Source organism: Salvelinus fontinalis, chromosome 15, assembly GCF_029448725.1.
Source record: "Salvelinus fontinalis isolate EN_2023a chromosome 15, ASM2944872v1, whole genome shotgun sequence".
In the NCBI taxonomy this organism is placed as follows: domain Eukaryota; kingdom Metazoa; phylum Chordata; class Actinopteri; order Salmoniformes; family Salmonidae; genus Salvelinus; species Salvelinus fontinalis.
Window position 1 is genome coordinate 14210643 of NC_074679.1, and position 16382 is coordinate 14227024.

Below are 16382 nucleotides of genomic sequence, written 5' to 3' on the forward strand. Positions count from 1 at the left end.
AGAAAGTATGAGATACTATGAACCCCTTCAACCCATAGAGGCAGTATTGTGTAAGTCGATCCGTAGGGCTAAGGGGCGGGTATTCAGGGACCCAGTCTATTGGTCGCACCTCCCGACAGTTCAGTTTTCTCACAATCTGATTGGAGGACGGTTGTTACCGGGTATGGAACCGCAGTGGCGGTAAGAGGGTTTCCACTAGTTACCACAGTCACAAAGTCAACATTTGTGATTAAAATACGTTTTTTGATGTTAATTTAAGGTTAGGCATACGGTTATCAGTGTGGTTAGGGTTAGAATCACATTTTAAGAAGATACATTCTGAAAATAGGCGGGGTTTAGCCATAACTATGACTTTGTGGCTATAGAACCTATGTAATGGCCAGACAAAATAGTTACTTGATGGATGTGTTTATGTAATACTGAATTTCGAACCTACAAGGATGACTACTGGTTACACCTTTACTAGGCTTACTTAATAATCTGTATTATTAAAGCAATCCAGAGACAGTTATCAATTGACGAGTAATAATGTAATACTACTTCATAACAATACTTGTGATGTTTCTTACCTGTATCACAGGACATAAACCAGTCGGCCAGGCTTATAAGTACAGAGGCAAGGATATGCGTGCCTATACGTCCCGCTGCCTCATAGCATAGTTTGGATTAGAGCTGCTGAATGGGACAAAAAGTTATTTGGCCTGCACACTCCACTAAACCAACAGGATGTGGTCCAGTCCAGAGCAGTGATCGGTCAGCATATTGAACAGGAAGTGTTTCAGCTGACTGACTCACATAGGATGTGGCAAGACACCACTCTATTCCTCTACCATATAACTGGGGGAGTGACTGGAAAGGAATGCTGACTAACTAGAGGGCTGTTCTGATTTTTTTTAAAGGACTATCTTAGGTCAAAGGGAGATTTGCTAAAAACACACCAGTTAATAATATGTCTTTATTACAAATGTGTATTAAATAATATGAAAAGTCAGTAAATAATTATCACAGTATAGATTACTATCCACGTAGATTGTTTTACACAATTAAGTCATTTTCCCAAATTAACAAATGTAGTTTGAAATACGATACAACACAATACATTCACATAGATATTATGTACAAATATACATACAAAGAAGACAGGTGAAATGTATAAGACAAACTTCATTACAAAGGCTTTGGCAAAAGAGTGCATACATACAATTGTGTAAAATATCTGAAAAGTTAAAAAAAACAATTCCTTTTGCAAAACCAAAATGTACAAATGAGCAGTAGAAGAAAAAATGTGTCTTCAGACATTCTCTATGAGTTAAATGGCAGCCTTGTGTGCTTGGCTGCCCCCCTATCCATATCATGGTTTGGGGGTTTTGGGTAAGAAGTCACTAGTGGGTAGTGTTGGGCAGAGTCTAGTTTAAGGCAGGTACCAGCATACTGAGGGAGAGGGAGGCAGGGTTTGACGGCAGCGGCTTGGGAGAGGACTTTTTGTTGGGGCTGCGCACCTCGGCCTGCCAGGAGGGGGTCTTCTTGGTGGTCATGTGACGGCGGGCATGTTTGGTCAGGTGGTCGCTGCGCATAAAGCGTCGTTCGCACACGGGACACACAAACTTCTTCTCGCCCGTGTGGGTCCGCCGGTGACGCGAGAGCTCGTCGGAGCGCGCAAACTTCTTGTCGCAGCCCTCCCAACTGCAACTGAAGGGCTTCTCACCTGAGAGAAAATGAGAAAGAGAGTGAGTAAATGAGCAAGTCACTTACTCACTCACACCAACAAACCCCAACACGCTTGGAGGCAAATAAATTACCTTATAATCTTAAATCGTGATACACAATCAAGATCCTAACATGTTATCCTATAAATGTCAAGTTCTTTCTCACTTCCACTCATCCATGAGAAGCACTGTGAACTCTTACCTGTGTGTGTTCGGAGGTGTGCCTTGAGGTGGGAGCTCTTGAAGTAAGTCTTCCTGCAGCCGGGGAAGTTGCACACATAGTTCCTCCGGCGGGAGAAGTCCATCTTGGTGGCGCTGCAGGGTCCGGCAGGCACGTAAACCGGGGCGGGGGCCAGAGGTAGCAGCTTGGTGTGGCCCAGGGTCATGACAGTCTGTGGGGAGCAGTGGGGTGCCTGAGACATGTGGGACTGGGGGAGAACCAGCATCACCGTGCCCTGGGGCATAGCCTGGCCCATGAGGAAGGGCTGCTGGAGGGCCCCTAGAGGGCCAGACTGGGGCAGGATGGATGTGGGGGTCCTGGATGTCTGCATCGGGCCCTGGATGAACGCTGAGATCATCCCTGATTGGCTGCTCACCGGGAACATCTGGCAGATGATTGGAGGAATGGAGGTATGGGGCGGGGAGAGGCGTGTGGGCAGGCTGTTTTGTGATTGGGCGTTAGCAGGAGGAGGGGACGGGCTCTCCTTACAGTGGATAGCCTTTGGCTCTTCCTTCTCAGTCTTGACTGGCTGTTCCCTACAGGAAGAGATGAGGGCGAGGTTGGGTGTGAAGGGAGGTTTGCTGCTCTGTTCAGTCTTTACTGTGTGCTGTTGATGGACCACCAGCTCTGAGATCCTCTGTTGCTCGGTGGGGGGTGCTGGAATTTGCTCGCAGGGCTGTGTGTCTGCGGTGTGGCGGATAACGCTGGTTACCATGGCTCGGCAGGGTGCCGGTGGTGGAGTCTTTCCAGTGGTTGGGGACTCAGCAATGGAGGCCATGGGCGGACGTGGGACCCCACAGACCCTTACAGAAAGGCTGGAGCTGGGCCGGCTCAGAGGAGAGGTGCTTGTGTGGATGGCAGCGCTGGTGGAGGTTTCAGCAAAGCTTGGGCTGTGAGGAGGTGTCATACACTGGAAACCACAGAGAAAAAGGCAAGACAGAATGAGTGTATGTGCACCATACTAAGAAGCTTTTTCAAACAGAAATTTGCATCCTGCAGCACTAATTCCAAAAAGTTTTGGGACACTAAAGTCCATGGAGAATAAGAGCACCTCCCCCCAGCTGCCCACTGCACTGAGGCTAGGAAACACTGTCACCACCGATATATCTACGATAATCTAGAATTTAAATAAGCATTTCTCTACGGCTGGCCACGCTTTCCACCTGACTACCCCAATCCCAGCCAACAGCTCTGCACCCCCCACAGCAACTGGCCCAAGCCCCCCCACTTCTCCGTCACCCAAATCCAGACAGCTGATGTCCTGAAAGAGCTGCAGAATCTGGATCCCTACAAATCAGCTGGGCTAGACCATTTGGACCCTCTTCCGAAAATTATCCGCTGCCATTTCGCAACCCCTATTACTAGTCTGTTCAACCTCTCTTTCGTATCATCTGAGATTCCTAAAGATTGGAAAGAGGCCACGGTCATCCCCCTTTTCGAAGGGGGAGACACTCGAGATCCAAACTGTTACAGACCTATATCCATCCTGCCCTGCCTTTCTAAAGTCTTCGAAAGCCAAGTGAACAAACAGATCACCGTCCATCTCGAATCCCACAGTACCTTCTCCGCTATGCAAACTGGCTTCCGAGCTGGTCACGGGTGCACCTCAGCCACACTCAAGGTCCTAAACCATATCATAATGCCCATCGATAAAAAAACAGTACTGTGCAGCCGTCTTCATCGACCTGGCCAAGGCTTTCGACTCCGTCAATCAACGTACTCTAATGACTGCCTCGCCTGGTTCACCAACTACTTCTCAGAGAGTTCAGTGTGTCAAATTGGAGGGCCTGTTGTCCGGACCTCTGGCAGTCTCTATGGGGGTGCCACAGGGTTAAATTCTCAGGCCGACTCTTTTCTCTGTATATATCAATGATGTTGCTCTTTCTTTGATCCACCTCTACGCAGACAACACCATTCTGTATACATCTGGCCCTTCTTTGGACACTGTGTGAACAAACCTCCAAACGAGCTTCAATATCATACAACACTCCTTCCGTGGCCCAACTGCTTTTAAATGCTAGTAAAACTAAATGCATGCTCTTCAACTGATCGCTGCCCGCACCCGCCTGCCCGCCAAGCATCACTACTCTGGACGGTTCTGACTTAGAATATGTGGACAACTATAAATACCTAGGAGTCTGGTTAGACTGTAAACTCTCCTTCCAGACTAATATTAAGCATCTCCAATCCAAAATTAAACCTAGAATCGGCTTCCTATTTCACAACAAAGCCTCCTTCACTCATGCTGCCAAACATACCCTCATAAAACTGACCTTCCTACCAATCCTTGACTTCGGCGATGTCATTTACAAAATAGCCTCCAACACTCTACTCAGCATATTAGATGCAGTCTTATCACAGTGCCATCTGTTTTGTCGCCAAAGCCCCATATACTACCCACCACTGCAACCTGTATGCTCTCGTTGGCTGGTCCTCGCTACATATTCGTCGCCAAACCCACCGGCTCCAGGTCATCTATAAGTCGTGGCTAGGTAAAGCGCTGCATTATCTAAGCCCACTGGTCTCCATAGCAACACCCACCCATAGCACGCGCTCCAGCAGGTAAAGATGAGTCGGAAGTTTACATACACCTTAGCCAAATACATTTAAACTCAGTTTTTCACAATTCCTGACATTTAATCCTAGTAAAAATTCCCTGTCTTAAGTCAGTTAGGATCACCACTTTATTTTAAAAACGTGAACCCCTATAAACTATAGGATTGAGGTCAGGGCTTTGTGATGGCCACTTCAATACCTTGACTTTGTTGTCCTTAAGCCATTTTGCCACAACTTTGGAAGTATGCTTGATGTCTTCGTTCATTTGGAAGACCCATTTGCGACCAAGCTTTAACTTCCTGACTGATGTCTTGAGATGTTGCTTCAATATATCCACATTATTTCCCCTTTCATGATGCCATTTATTTTGTGAAGTGCACCAGTCCCTCCTGCAGCACAACATGATGCTGCCACCCCCGTACTTCACGGTTGGGATGGTGTTCTTCGACTTGCAAGCCTCCCCCTTTTCCTCCAAACATAACGATGGTCATTATGGCCAAGCAGTCCTATTTTTGTTTCATCAGACCATCATCCTTTGATGTTGTTCTGGGATTGATTTGCACTTTTCGCACCAAAGTACGTTCATCTCTAGGAGACGGAACGTGTCTCCTTCCTGAGCGGTATGACGGCTGCGTGGTCCCATGGTGTTTATACTTGCGTACTATTGTTTGGACAGATGAACATGGTACCTTCAGGCGTTTAGAAATTGCTCCCAAGGATGAACCAGACTTGTGGAGGTCTTGGCTGAATTCTTTTGATTTTCCCATGATGTCAAGCAATGAGGCACTGAGTTTGAAGGTAGGCCTTGAAATACATCCACAGGTACACCTCCAATTGACTCAAATGATGTCAATTAGCCTAACAGAAGCTTCTAAAGCCATGACATCATTTTCTGGAATTTTCCAAGCAGTTTAAAGGCACAGTCAATTTAGCATATGTAAACTTCTGACCCACTGGAATTGTTATACAGTACATTATAATTGAAATAATCTGTCTGTAAACAGTTGGAAACATTACTTGTGTCATGCACAAAGTAGATGTCCTAACTGACTTGCCAAAACTATAGTATGTTAACAAGAAATTAGTGGAGTGGTTGAAAAACAAGTTTTAATGACTTCAACCTAAGTGTATGTAAACTTCCGAATTCAACTGTATATTTCACTGGTCACTCCCAAAGCCAACACCTCCTTTGGCCGCCTTTCCTTACAGTTCTCTGCTGCCAATGACTGGAATGAGTTGCAAAAAAGAAAATCACTGAAGTTGGAGATATATCTCCCTCACTAACTTCAAGCATCTGCTGTCAGAGCAGCTTACCGATCGCTGCAGCTGTACACAGTCCATCTGTAAATAGCCCATCCAACCAACTACCTACCTCATCTCCAGATTTGTTTTTTCTACTCTTTCGCACACCAGTATTTCTACTTGCACATCCTCATCTGCACATCTATCACTCCAGTGTTAATTGCTAAATTGTAATTACTTCACCACTATGGCCTATTTATTGCCTTACCTCCTTACTTCATTTGCACACACTGTATACACATTTTCTATCGTGTTATTGACTGTATGTTTGTTTATTCCATGTGTAACTCTGTGTTGTTTGTGTCGTACTGCTTTGCTTTATCTTGGCCAGGTCGCAGTTGTAAATGAGAACTTGTTCTCAACTGGCCTACCTGGTTAAATAAAAGGTGAAATAAATAAGTAGAACAAAGAACTTCTGGGGTGTTCTAGTACAGCCACCGGGGTGTTCTAGTACAGCCACCGGGGTGTTCTAGTACAGCCACCGGGGTGTTCTAGTACAGCCACCGGGGTGTTCTAGTACAGCCACCGGGGTGTTCTAGTACAGCCACCGGGGTGTTCTAGTACAGCCACCGGGGTGTTCTAGTACAGAAGTCCTAGGTTGGGTGTGTTCTGTTTCAAATTGGAGGTTTAATGTTGCTGTTAGGAGAGATACGTGACCACAGTAGGCACACTACACTAATGACTAGTTCGAGCTGGGTGGCTGTAAAACAATGATTTTTACAACCAGCAGCTGAGAGAGATGAGCACTGGGTGAAGTTGAAACCGCCTATCAGGCATTATCTCATTCCTGATACCTGTGCAGCAACCTCCCTAACCCCTCCAACCCCTATAAGCCATGCAAAGTTTTTAGCAAACACACCAACCTGAGATAAAGACACTGTCTCAACGCTGGTTTACACAGTAAGTCAAAGCTAGGACTCACAGATGTTTATGTGTGATGGTTGTTTAGGGATGTGTGGTGTTTATGGTTGTCCATAGAGAATACACTCTTACCAGGGAGGAGAGCGAGACAAAGTCCTTGGGGGGCTCCGGTGGGTCCGGAGGCAAGAGGGAGTCACAGGAGTCTGAGGCGGGGGTAAGGGGTCTGGGTTTGCAGGGGTTGGGGCGGTGTTGGCCCCAAGAGCTCATGCAGACCAGAGCCTCTGCAGCCTCCAGGTCTGTGTACTCCAGACTGCAGCCTGGGGACGACTGCTCACTGTAGTGCCTCTTCCTCTTCAGATAGGAGCCACAATAGTCCATCACCATCCCATTCACCTGGAGGAAAGAACGTTTTTCTGATGATGATATAATAGAAGACTGGTGAGTCACCATAGGGACAAATCACAACGATAACTGGGAAGTGAGACCCAATCAAAACCATACAGTTAGATGTATTCATTTGTATACCAAGGGAAGCATCCAAATGACCTCAAATAATTATCTGAAATGTTTCTATTCTTACCAGTCATTAGCTTAATGTCAAGTGCCAGTTGCTGCGAGGTTGTCACAGTGTGGCCGTTAGAGTGCTGAAGGAGAAGGATTTTGAGATTACATCCCATCTGCCCTAAGGCTACGAGCCAAGTAACCTCCCGTTGCCAAATATACACCAACTAGTGATGTATCCCTACCACTAGCCACGTGAGACCGAAACCCGCATGCACAGGGGATGTTACCCAGTGTGAACGCTGCATCAGGAAGTGCTTTGTCCACAATGACACCATCAGTGATCGTATGGCCACTCCCAACATCAAATAATGTGACCAGTTTCACATAGTGAAAGAGTAGCCCGCCTAGGCAAAACAATACCACTCTACTGGGCTACCTGGTTATCATAGGGTGACGTTGGGTAACATTAACACCGGTCAATAAAACAAATGCTACATTATTGCACAATTCTGTCAACTGGGCACTGTTGAATTAAAGATATTGGACCAACAGTAAATCATTGCTTATTCATTGGATAATATGATTGGATGGTATAAATGTAAATAAGTCTCAATTAATCTTTTTTCTCAATAATTTTGAACTAACATGACTCAATTACCAACTGAATAATATTGTAACGTAAAAAGTCAAAAGTGAAACTAATAAACTAGTGACAAACAAATACAGTATCCTATTGACCCATTATTCGAATGCTGAACGTAAGTCATATGAAATAACACGCATGTTGACTTTAAATAATAATATTCATAAAAAAATATATATATTCTTACCCCATATGAGACTTCAATTTCTGAACATTTTTGTGACGGCATTGTTTAGGTATATTTGAATTAAGTTTAGCGTCAACCGGATATGGAACAAAAGAAGCGGTGCCGCTCCGCCCGATCAGTAGAGACTGGCTGTTCAATTCGTTTTCACTACGTCCTCTCTCAGCTGTGTAAAACATCAGGATAAAAAAAGGAAAACAAAATTCACAACACACAGGCGGGTGGCAACATGCCACCAATGAAAAACAAATGTGTGTGAGACCTTAGCCAATAGCAGGTGAGACGACGCGTGATCAGTGCATGGTGGCCGGACGATTGGAGGAAATAGGGTGCGTGGCTGTTGGTGGGCGTGCAAAGGGGTCATCGGTGTCAGAAAGAACCCGATGAACTGCAAGTCTGAAAACTAGGTGAAAGGTCTTATGCCGCGTTCATTACAACTGGGAGCTCGGAACTCGGAGATCTCTGACTTCAATGCGTTTAAAACAACTGGGAACTCGGAAAAAAACTAGCTTCGACTGAGATTAATCGATTTGAACGGTCAGAATTTCAGAATTCCAGCTCGGGACTCTTTCTAGAGCTCCGAATTTCCGACCTGAATATCACTGACGTCATGATTTAACCTCGTATTTTTCCGAGTTCCCAGATGTTTTGAACGCAGAACTAGTGCTGAATGAGGGGACTCCTGAGTTTTCCCCATATGTTTTGACATACTTTTATGTTTATTATTTTTTACAGGATATCTAAAAGCTTTTAGAGTTGGCCGATGAATGCTCTCGTTTTTTGTCAGTTAGAGTAGTTTGTCAGCTATTAAAATCACAATGTCTTGCTTTTCAAATTCAGTAAAACGTCTTGCTCTATTTTACCACCTTAATGATGTGCATTTCAAGCTACACCATTGTCACATCGTATTTAACCTAACAAAGCAGGCGTAAAATGAACATTGTATCATACCTTAGTAACATTCATATTATATCTGTTACAAAACGTCTCTACTTATTGCTACCTCTAGTAGATATATTACTATGTAGCTAATACATGTTTGGCACATGTTAGATTTATTTTGACACTTCTGTTTTCAAATACTGCATGAGACCATTGTGAACTTCAGAGGCCTCAGGTTGCCTAAAGCATAAAAATATATAACAAACATTCAACTAAATCCAAAATCACATTGAATATTCAACACCCCACAGTAATATAAACATTGTTGGGTCATATTTGAGTTAAAGATTGTTTTTAGACCCACCTCTCTCAACCCCATATGGTTTATATGGGCTTGTAAAAAACATCTTTAAAGGAATTCTAGGGTGGAGCTTGTGAACAACCTAGCCTCTCTGCTTTTGTCCATAGAGCCCAACATTTTGCCCCGGCCCCCATTGTTATGGTACGGAAAAGCAGAGTACCGGTATGTAGGATATATCATGTCAAAATCACAGGATGTTGTATAGGCCTAATACATCATTTAATATGTCATGAACTTATAACAAAGGCAATGCATCATATGGCTTCAGAGAATGCTTACTGTAGCTCTGGACTCAACATTTCATTGCACCAAGAGCATAGCTGTGTTTTAACCATGGGCATCACATTTAATGTAATATCGAAACGGTATTAAATATCCAAATATTATTTTGTTGTTGCAGTTATTGTACATATCTCTACATTACAGGCGGCTGGTGGCACCTTAAATGGGGAGGACGGGCTTAATAGCTGGAATGGAATAAATGGAAAGGTATCGAACACATCGAACACTCGGTTTCCATGTATTTGATACCATTTCATTCACTCCATTCTAACCATTATTGTGAGCCATCCTCCCCTCAGCAGCCTCCTGTGCCTCTACATGTATGGTTTCTCAGAATTGCATGTCACAAATTCAAATGAGTGCTGACCTACATCTACGAAACGTTGCATCATCAAAATTGTTTACATGATGGAAGAAACTATAGTGTACATCAAAAACTCTGCAACTGCAGTAGCCTATGTAATTATATTGCAATCTGAGATAACTGACACACACTTAACACATTTTTTTTAAAGACTGTTTAAATGTTTTCTACATTCCCCATTCTCTGAACCTTTGAAAAGATTCAAATGAAACCGGTCATCTTCATTCTCTCTGTAGTTCAATCAACCAGTTTTCGCACCCATAAACCCCGGTATGTCAGGAGCGACCCGGGAGGCCGTGCCCCACTTCGAGTCACATAAGAATGACCTCAGGCAGCAGGGCTGAGTAGGACTTGGTTGTACAATGCAACCCAGTGCCAGCAGCACAGCATAAGCAGTGAGAGGTGCAAAGGGAGGAGCAGGGCTAGAGATAGAGGCTGCAGCAGTAACAGAAACTGTTTGTGATATAAGTGGGGTAGAACCGTATGAACTCGGCCAACAAGAAAACTGGAGGAAAGGTTAACGCTGGTCAAATCTAGGCTCACACCTCCCCTTGCCTGATAACTCCTCCTCTCAGAAACTTCCATGAGGGGACACAGAAAGGGGGAGTTGAGGGCAGTCGCCCTGTGAGAGTTAGATATACCACCCCAGAGGCCATCACTCACTCCCACCCCCAAGCCCTGATATGCGGACACTTCGGACAGGTGTGTCTCAGATATCAGCCTGGTCTCATAGACTAGACGTAACATAGTACATGAAAATCCAGGACACTCAAATTCGTATGATATGTTATGTTTGGCATGATTACATTAAGACAGAATGTTACTTAAGTCCAACACAAAAGGAGGTGGTTAGTCAGGGTGTAGCAACCCAATGGTTACGTATTCTAATCTCAACACGGACAAGTTTAGCATTTTAGCTAATTAGCAACTTTTCAAATACTTACTACTTTTTCGCTACTTTGCAACTACTTAGCATGTTAGCTAACCCTTCCTCTAAGCCTAACCCTAACCTTAACCCTTTTAGCTAACCCTTCCCCTAACCCTAACATTAACCCTTTAACCTAACTTCTAACCTTAACACTAACCTTAACCTTAACCCTAACCCCTAGCCCTAACGTTAGCCAGCTAGCTAACATTAGTATTAGCCAGCTAGCTAATGTTAGCCACAACAAATTGGAATTTGTAACATATCATATGTTTTGCAAAATCTTGTAACATAGTGTAACATATTGTACGTTTTGCTAACTCGGGAACATATCATACGAAATGGAATTTGTAACATATCATACGGAATGGATGATGGACAGCCACAAATTAATACATACCATACGAAACGTAACATATCATACTAAAGGAGTTTTCCAAATTTACATACAGAGTAATACCAAATGCTCTGGGACCAGGTTGCTGCCATGCGTTATTGCAAACTTGTGCTGACTATACACCAAATAGTGTATTAATGATAACAAACCTGTTTGGATTTGTCAAGAGAGGGTTTGATATAATCAGCTGGTGTGATGGCACAATGGACAGGAATTTTGTTTTGGCAGTAACATGAGGATAATGATTAAATGCCTCAACTGAACAAACAGACAAGGGGCCTCAAAAATGATTGATCAGGGTATCAACATTGTGCATGACAGCATTATAACAAACTACTATTGGGCAAATTTGATCCCACAGACACCAATGACATGTATTGCATTGAGTTCTAATTTGAACCAATACCCTAAAGTTGGTTAATAAATAATTGTTTTTTGATGGTATGACCATCTGGAGATGATCTATATGGGACTATCCAAATAAATTATGACCATAAATGCAAAGTCCTTATTATGACTAATTGCTGTGTACTATAAAAAAGGAAATACTTGTTCATAGTAAACTAAATGTGTGTTCCTCTAAAATTATGTCCTGTTCAGATGTTATCAACGTCTAGTTAAATGGTGAGAACTCTGAGTATGACTCTGGGTTCCAGAACTTCATTATGGTCTCCAGGAAACATACGGCAGCAGCACCTGAATCTACATCAGTGGAGGGGAGTGCGGCTCATAATAATGGCTGGAATGGAGCGTATGGAATGGCATCTAACCATGTGTTTGATGTATTTTATATCATTCCACCTATTCCACTCCAGGCATTACCACGAGCCCGTCCTCCCCAATTAAGGTTCCACCAACCTCCTGTGGTCTACATACACACCTGTCTTCACCTGTCTTCTGCTCTGTCAATTCAGACAGGCAGCCACGAGAAACGTTGAACCCATGCCCTAGTGTGTGTTTGTTTGTGTGTCTGAGGAATGCTGAACCCATCCCCTAGTGGAAGCTTCACTGGGCATGGGACCATGAGGTTCCGAGGAGGGCCTGCCTAAAATACCTCGGAGAGATGACATTTCGCGCTGACAGTCGGTCATTGAAGCCACAGGGGGGTTGGCATCTGGGTGAAAGGACAACAGCAAGGGAGACCGTCTACCTACCGTGTCACCGAGTGGCACATGTCCCAATGGTCCTATGACCTGTCACTGTGCCTGTTGGCATGCAGCATTCAACCTGCCCTGTGGGGCACAGCCACTGTGCCATGCCATGCCATGCCTGGCATAGGTAGGGGATTACTTGTACTACTTCCTTTTACATTGCTGACAAGTTGTTAGCCTATGCTCTATTTTGATGTCAATCAGTGTGTTAGCCTATCTGTTTCGGAAAAAGGTTTTGGCTTGTGCTATGCCTCTTTGTGTGTGTGTATTGTTGTTGTTAAGTGTTACCCTTATCAAGACTGACCGATTTGACTCCAAGCTTCTTTGTCCCTCTAAATTGACTATACATCGTACATTGATTGATTAATATAAGATCAAGATTAATCAAAATTCATCAAAATAAGCACAATTGACAGCAAATTATTAAGCAAACAAATGCTAATAAGCAGTTCTCATCAGATTTAAATGTGAAATGCTGGTTAAGCAGCAATCTCCGTTTTCAGGTGAACCATATTCCATACTAGGCTATCTGTTCAAGTCGGCCATTTTCCTTTTGTGGGAGTACTGTCTATCAATCATCTGAAAACACCCCCCCCAAAGACATAGCAGTGCAATTCCTAACAGGACTCACTCAGGATTGGTGTGTATTGTATGCCAAAACCAATCTGTTACTATGACACATGAACACATTAGCTGCTAAATTTGCCGGCTGTTGTCTAGGTAACTGCGGGCGGCAAGGCAGGTTTGAAGGCTTGGCGGTTCCCTAGTGGAGCTCCATTGAGACGTTCTGGGCATGTGTGGTTTGTCTGATGCTTACCTCTGAAATTCGAGAGAATTGGAGTAATTTGTGTTTGGGCAAGGTATTGGGATCAGTGTCTGTTTTATTGTTTGTGGTCTTTGAAGATAGGGGATTCTGGCACCAGGATCAATACAACAAGATAGTAGTGTCTACCATCCATCTGTGCTGCTTATGTCTCCCTATAAACACTCAAGCTTTATCTGCAGTTGCAAAAAAGTAACTGAACCGTCAGTGAAAGGTTGAAGAGATGTTGTTATCTACGGTGCCTTCGGAAAGTATTCAGACCCCTTGACTTTTCCCACATTTTGTTACATTACAGCCTTATTCTAAAATGTATTAAATAAAACATTTCCCTCATCAATCTACACGCAATAACCCATAATGACAAAGCCAAAAAAGATTTTTTGAATTTATTGCAAATGTATAAAATATATATATATATATATATTCTTTTTACATAAGTATTCAGACCCTTTGCTATGAGACTCAAAATTATGCTCAGGTGCATCCTGTTTCCATTGATCCTCCTCGAGATGTTTCTACAACTTGATTGAGTCCACCTGTGGTAAATTCAATTGATTGGACATGATTTGGAAAGGCACACACCTGTCTATATAAGGTCCCACAGTTGACAGTGCAAGTCAGGGCAAAAACCAAGCCATGAGGTCGAAGGAATTGTCCGTAGAGCTCCGAGACATGATTGTGTCGAGGCACAGATCTGGAGAAGGGTACCAAAACATTTCTGCAGAATTGAAGGTCCCTAAGAACACAGCGGCCTCCATCATTCTTAAATGGAAGAAGTTTGGAACCAACAAGACTCTTCCTAGAGCTGGGTGCTCGGCCAAACTGAGCAATCGGGGGAGAAGGGCCTTGGTCAGGGAGGTGACCAAGAACCCGATGGTCACTCTGAAAAAGCTCCAGCGTTGATGAACGGAGCAAAGTACAGAGAGATCCTTGATGAAAACTTGCTCCAGAGCTCTCAGGACATCAGACTGGGGCAAGGGTTCACATTCCAACAGGACAACGACCCTAAGCACACAGACAAGACAACACAGGTGTGGCTTCGGGAGAAATGTCTCTGAATGTCCTTAAGTGACCCAGCCAGAGCCTGGACTTCAACCCGATCGAACATCTCTGGAGAGACTTGAAAATAGCTGTGCAGCGACGCTCCCCATCCAATCTGACAGAGCTTGAGAGGATCTGCAGAGAAGAATGGGAGAAACTCCCCAAATACAGGTGTGCCAAGCTTGTAGCGTCATACCCAAGAAGACTCGAGGCTGTAATCGCTGCCAACGGTGCTTCAACAAAGTACTGAGTAAAGGGTCTGAATACTGAATGTAAATGTGATATTTCAGTTGTTTATTTTGAATCCATTTGAATCAATTTTAGAATAAGGCTGTAACAAGGGGTCTGAATACTTTCTGAATGCACTGTACTCTACTTATGGTCCTACAATCTCAATAACAACTGGAAAAGATGGGTGCTATGCAGCAAAGGGAATCTAATTGTGCACTCTAATAATCTATCCATGTTATAGTTCAACTGTGACCACTAAGCAAATTTACATGGAGGCCTTTTCCAGATCCCACTCTGTGAAGTTCCCTCTTTGGCCAAGTGCACTTTCACTTAAGTCCAATAATGCCTCCACTCAGTGCGTCATTTGAGCCGGACCGGAACAGGATCCAGCACCTCTCAAATTTTGACTGTTTTGTTCAGGAACCTATTTGACCGGATCCAGTACCTCTCGTGGCATGAATTTTCTTCTTTTATGATCTCTCTACTCTGATAGACACGAGTCTGTAACTCTCATCTCTCTACTCTGATAGACACGAGCCTGTAACTCTCATCTCTCTAGCGTTGCAGCACCCCTGATAAATTTAAATACATTTGCCAAAGTTATAGAGTTACTGCTGTCTGTTCAGAAATAAATTAAATAATTCAGAATAGCCTGAGAAAGTGTAACGGTTGTCGTCGTCTGATGAGGAAGAATCGGACCAAAGCGCAGCGTGGTAAGTGTTCATGATTTTATTAAACTGAACACTAGAACAAAATAACAAAGTGAATAAACGAAAGACTAGACTACAATATGACTACAATATGTGTCTCCATACACCTAGCCCATTGATGGATTGAAGATAAGGTCGTTTTTATTGATTTCAGATTCTCAGTTTGTCAATGTCAAATGATCCTGTCATTTCGATAATTTGTGTGGTATTATAAAATATTCTAGATTAAAAAACATGAGCTGGCGCTCACCCAGAAAAAAATTGTTTGTGTGGAGGTGCTGGCTAACGGCGAATAAACTATAAATTATCAAAATAAAGAAAGTCGCATACTCCGTATATAAACTGCCAGCAATTTAATGGGTATTTACCAACATTTCAGCATCACTGTGCCTTCCTCAGGGTAAAGTCATGAATACTTGAACCACGTTATGTAGACAAACAGTGCAATTAGTGCAACCAATGACAATGGTGAGGGGTTTGTCATAATGATTAAGTTAATTAAAATGAATTAGTGAAACTGCTAAAAAAACAATAGTTTATGGCATATTAAATATATTACGCTATTGTTATCATATAGAAACTTAATTGAATATTATACATTATACACATTATTGTTTAATTCAATTTCACATAGTTGTTTCGTATTTCATTTCATATTTGTTACCTGTAATCTTTGGTTCAACCTCAATGTATAATGAGCATCATCAACAGGGGGAACATATTAGGCGTACGCTAATAAGCTGTAGAAAGAATATATCAATTTATAAGACTTGTTCATAAATTATAAAAGATTCTGCCAAAGTCTCCAGTTATGTAAAATGATGTAGAATTGCATGAAATGCATTTATAAAAGGCAAAATTCTCACACTCACCTTTTATCACGGCACCGCCCGGTTTTCAAATGAAGCACTGCCCTCACTGCCAACTCACTGTGTTGTGTATGGACACACGGGTCTATGTGATAGGCTCAGAGATTCTTGGGAATATGGGTCAGGCGGAGGGCCATGTAAGCCTCAGAGGTTCAGACACAGCCTCAAGAAGCAAAGTGTCACCGGCCACATGATCATGATGACGCAAAATTAATCATGTGATGATGTGGCCGGGTGACACTTTGCTTCTTGTAAGTCCCAAAACTTAAAAACGTGACTGCTGAACTGCAAAACATTTTGGAACTGTATCAAAAATGAACTAATGAAAAATACCAAAATACTCTCAAGGAAACATGCAAACAGTGAGTGG

At 43.2% G+C, this 16382-nt stretch overlaps 1 protein-coding gene across 3 annotated transcripts; it reads right to left on the reverse strand.

Annotated features, from left to right (window-relative positions):
* Window positions 1-941: 941 nt before the first annotated feature.
* On the reverse strand, window positions 942-16148 carry LOC129811453 (Krueppel-like factor 11). 3 transcript variants are annotated; one of them, XM_055862761.1, is made up of 5 exons: window positions 7980-9685; window positions 7226-7289; window positions 6778-7038; window positions 1909-2836; window positions 942-1705 (listed from the first exon to the last, which is right to left on the reverse strand). In XM_055862761.1, the coding sequence occupies exons 3-5, from the start codon at window positions 7027-7029 to the stop codon at window positions 1407-1409; spliced, it is 1479 nt and encodes a 492-aa protein (XP_055718736.1). In that variant the 5' UTR covers window positions 7030-7038; window positions 7226-7289; window positions 7980-9685; the 3' UTR covers window positions 942-1406. The 3 variants fall into 3 exon arrangements, with proteins under 3 accessions (XP_055718736.1, XP_055718737.1, XP_055718735.1); XM_055862762.1 differs by lacking the exons at window positions 7226-7289; window positions 7980-9685 and adding an exon at window positions 16016-16148; XM_055862760.1 differs by lacking the exon at window positions 7226-7289 and having other exon boundaries at window positions 7980-9683.
* Window positions 16149-16382: the final 234 nt, after the last annotated feature.

Excerpts from the sequence above, each read along its gene's own strand:
- LOC129811453 (XM_055862760.1), bottom strand. The coding sequence starts at position 8,021 with ATGCCGTCACAAAAATGTTCAGAAATTGAAGTCTCATATGGG. Across the intron at positions 7,039-7,979 it reads AAATTGAAGTCTCATATGGG|GTGAATGGGATGGTGATGGA; the intron begins GTAAGAATATAT and ends TCTTTCCTCCAG. Across the intron at positions 2,837-6,777 it reads TTGTCTCGCTCTCCTCCCTG|TGTATGACACCTCCTCACAG; the intron begins GTAAGAGTGTAT and ends TGTGGTTTCCAG.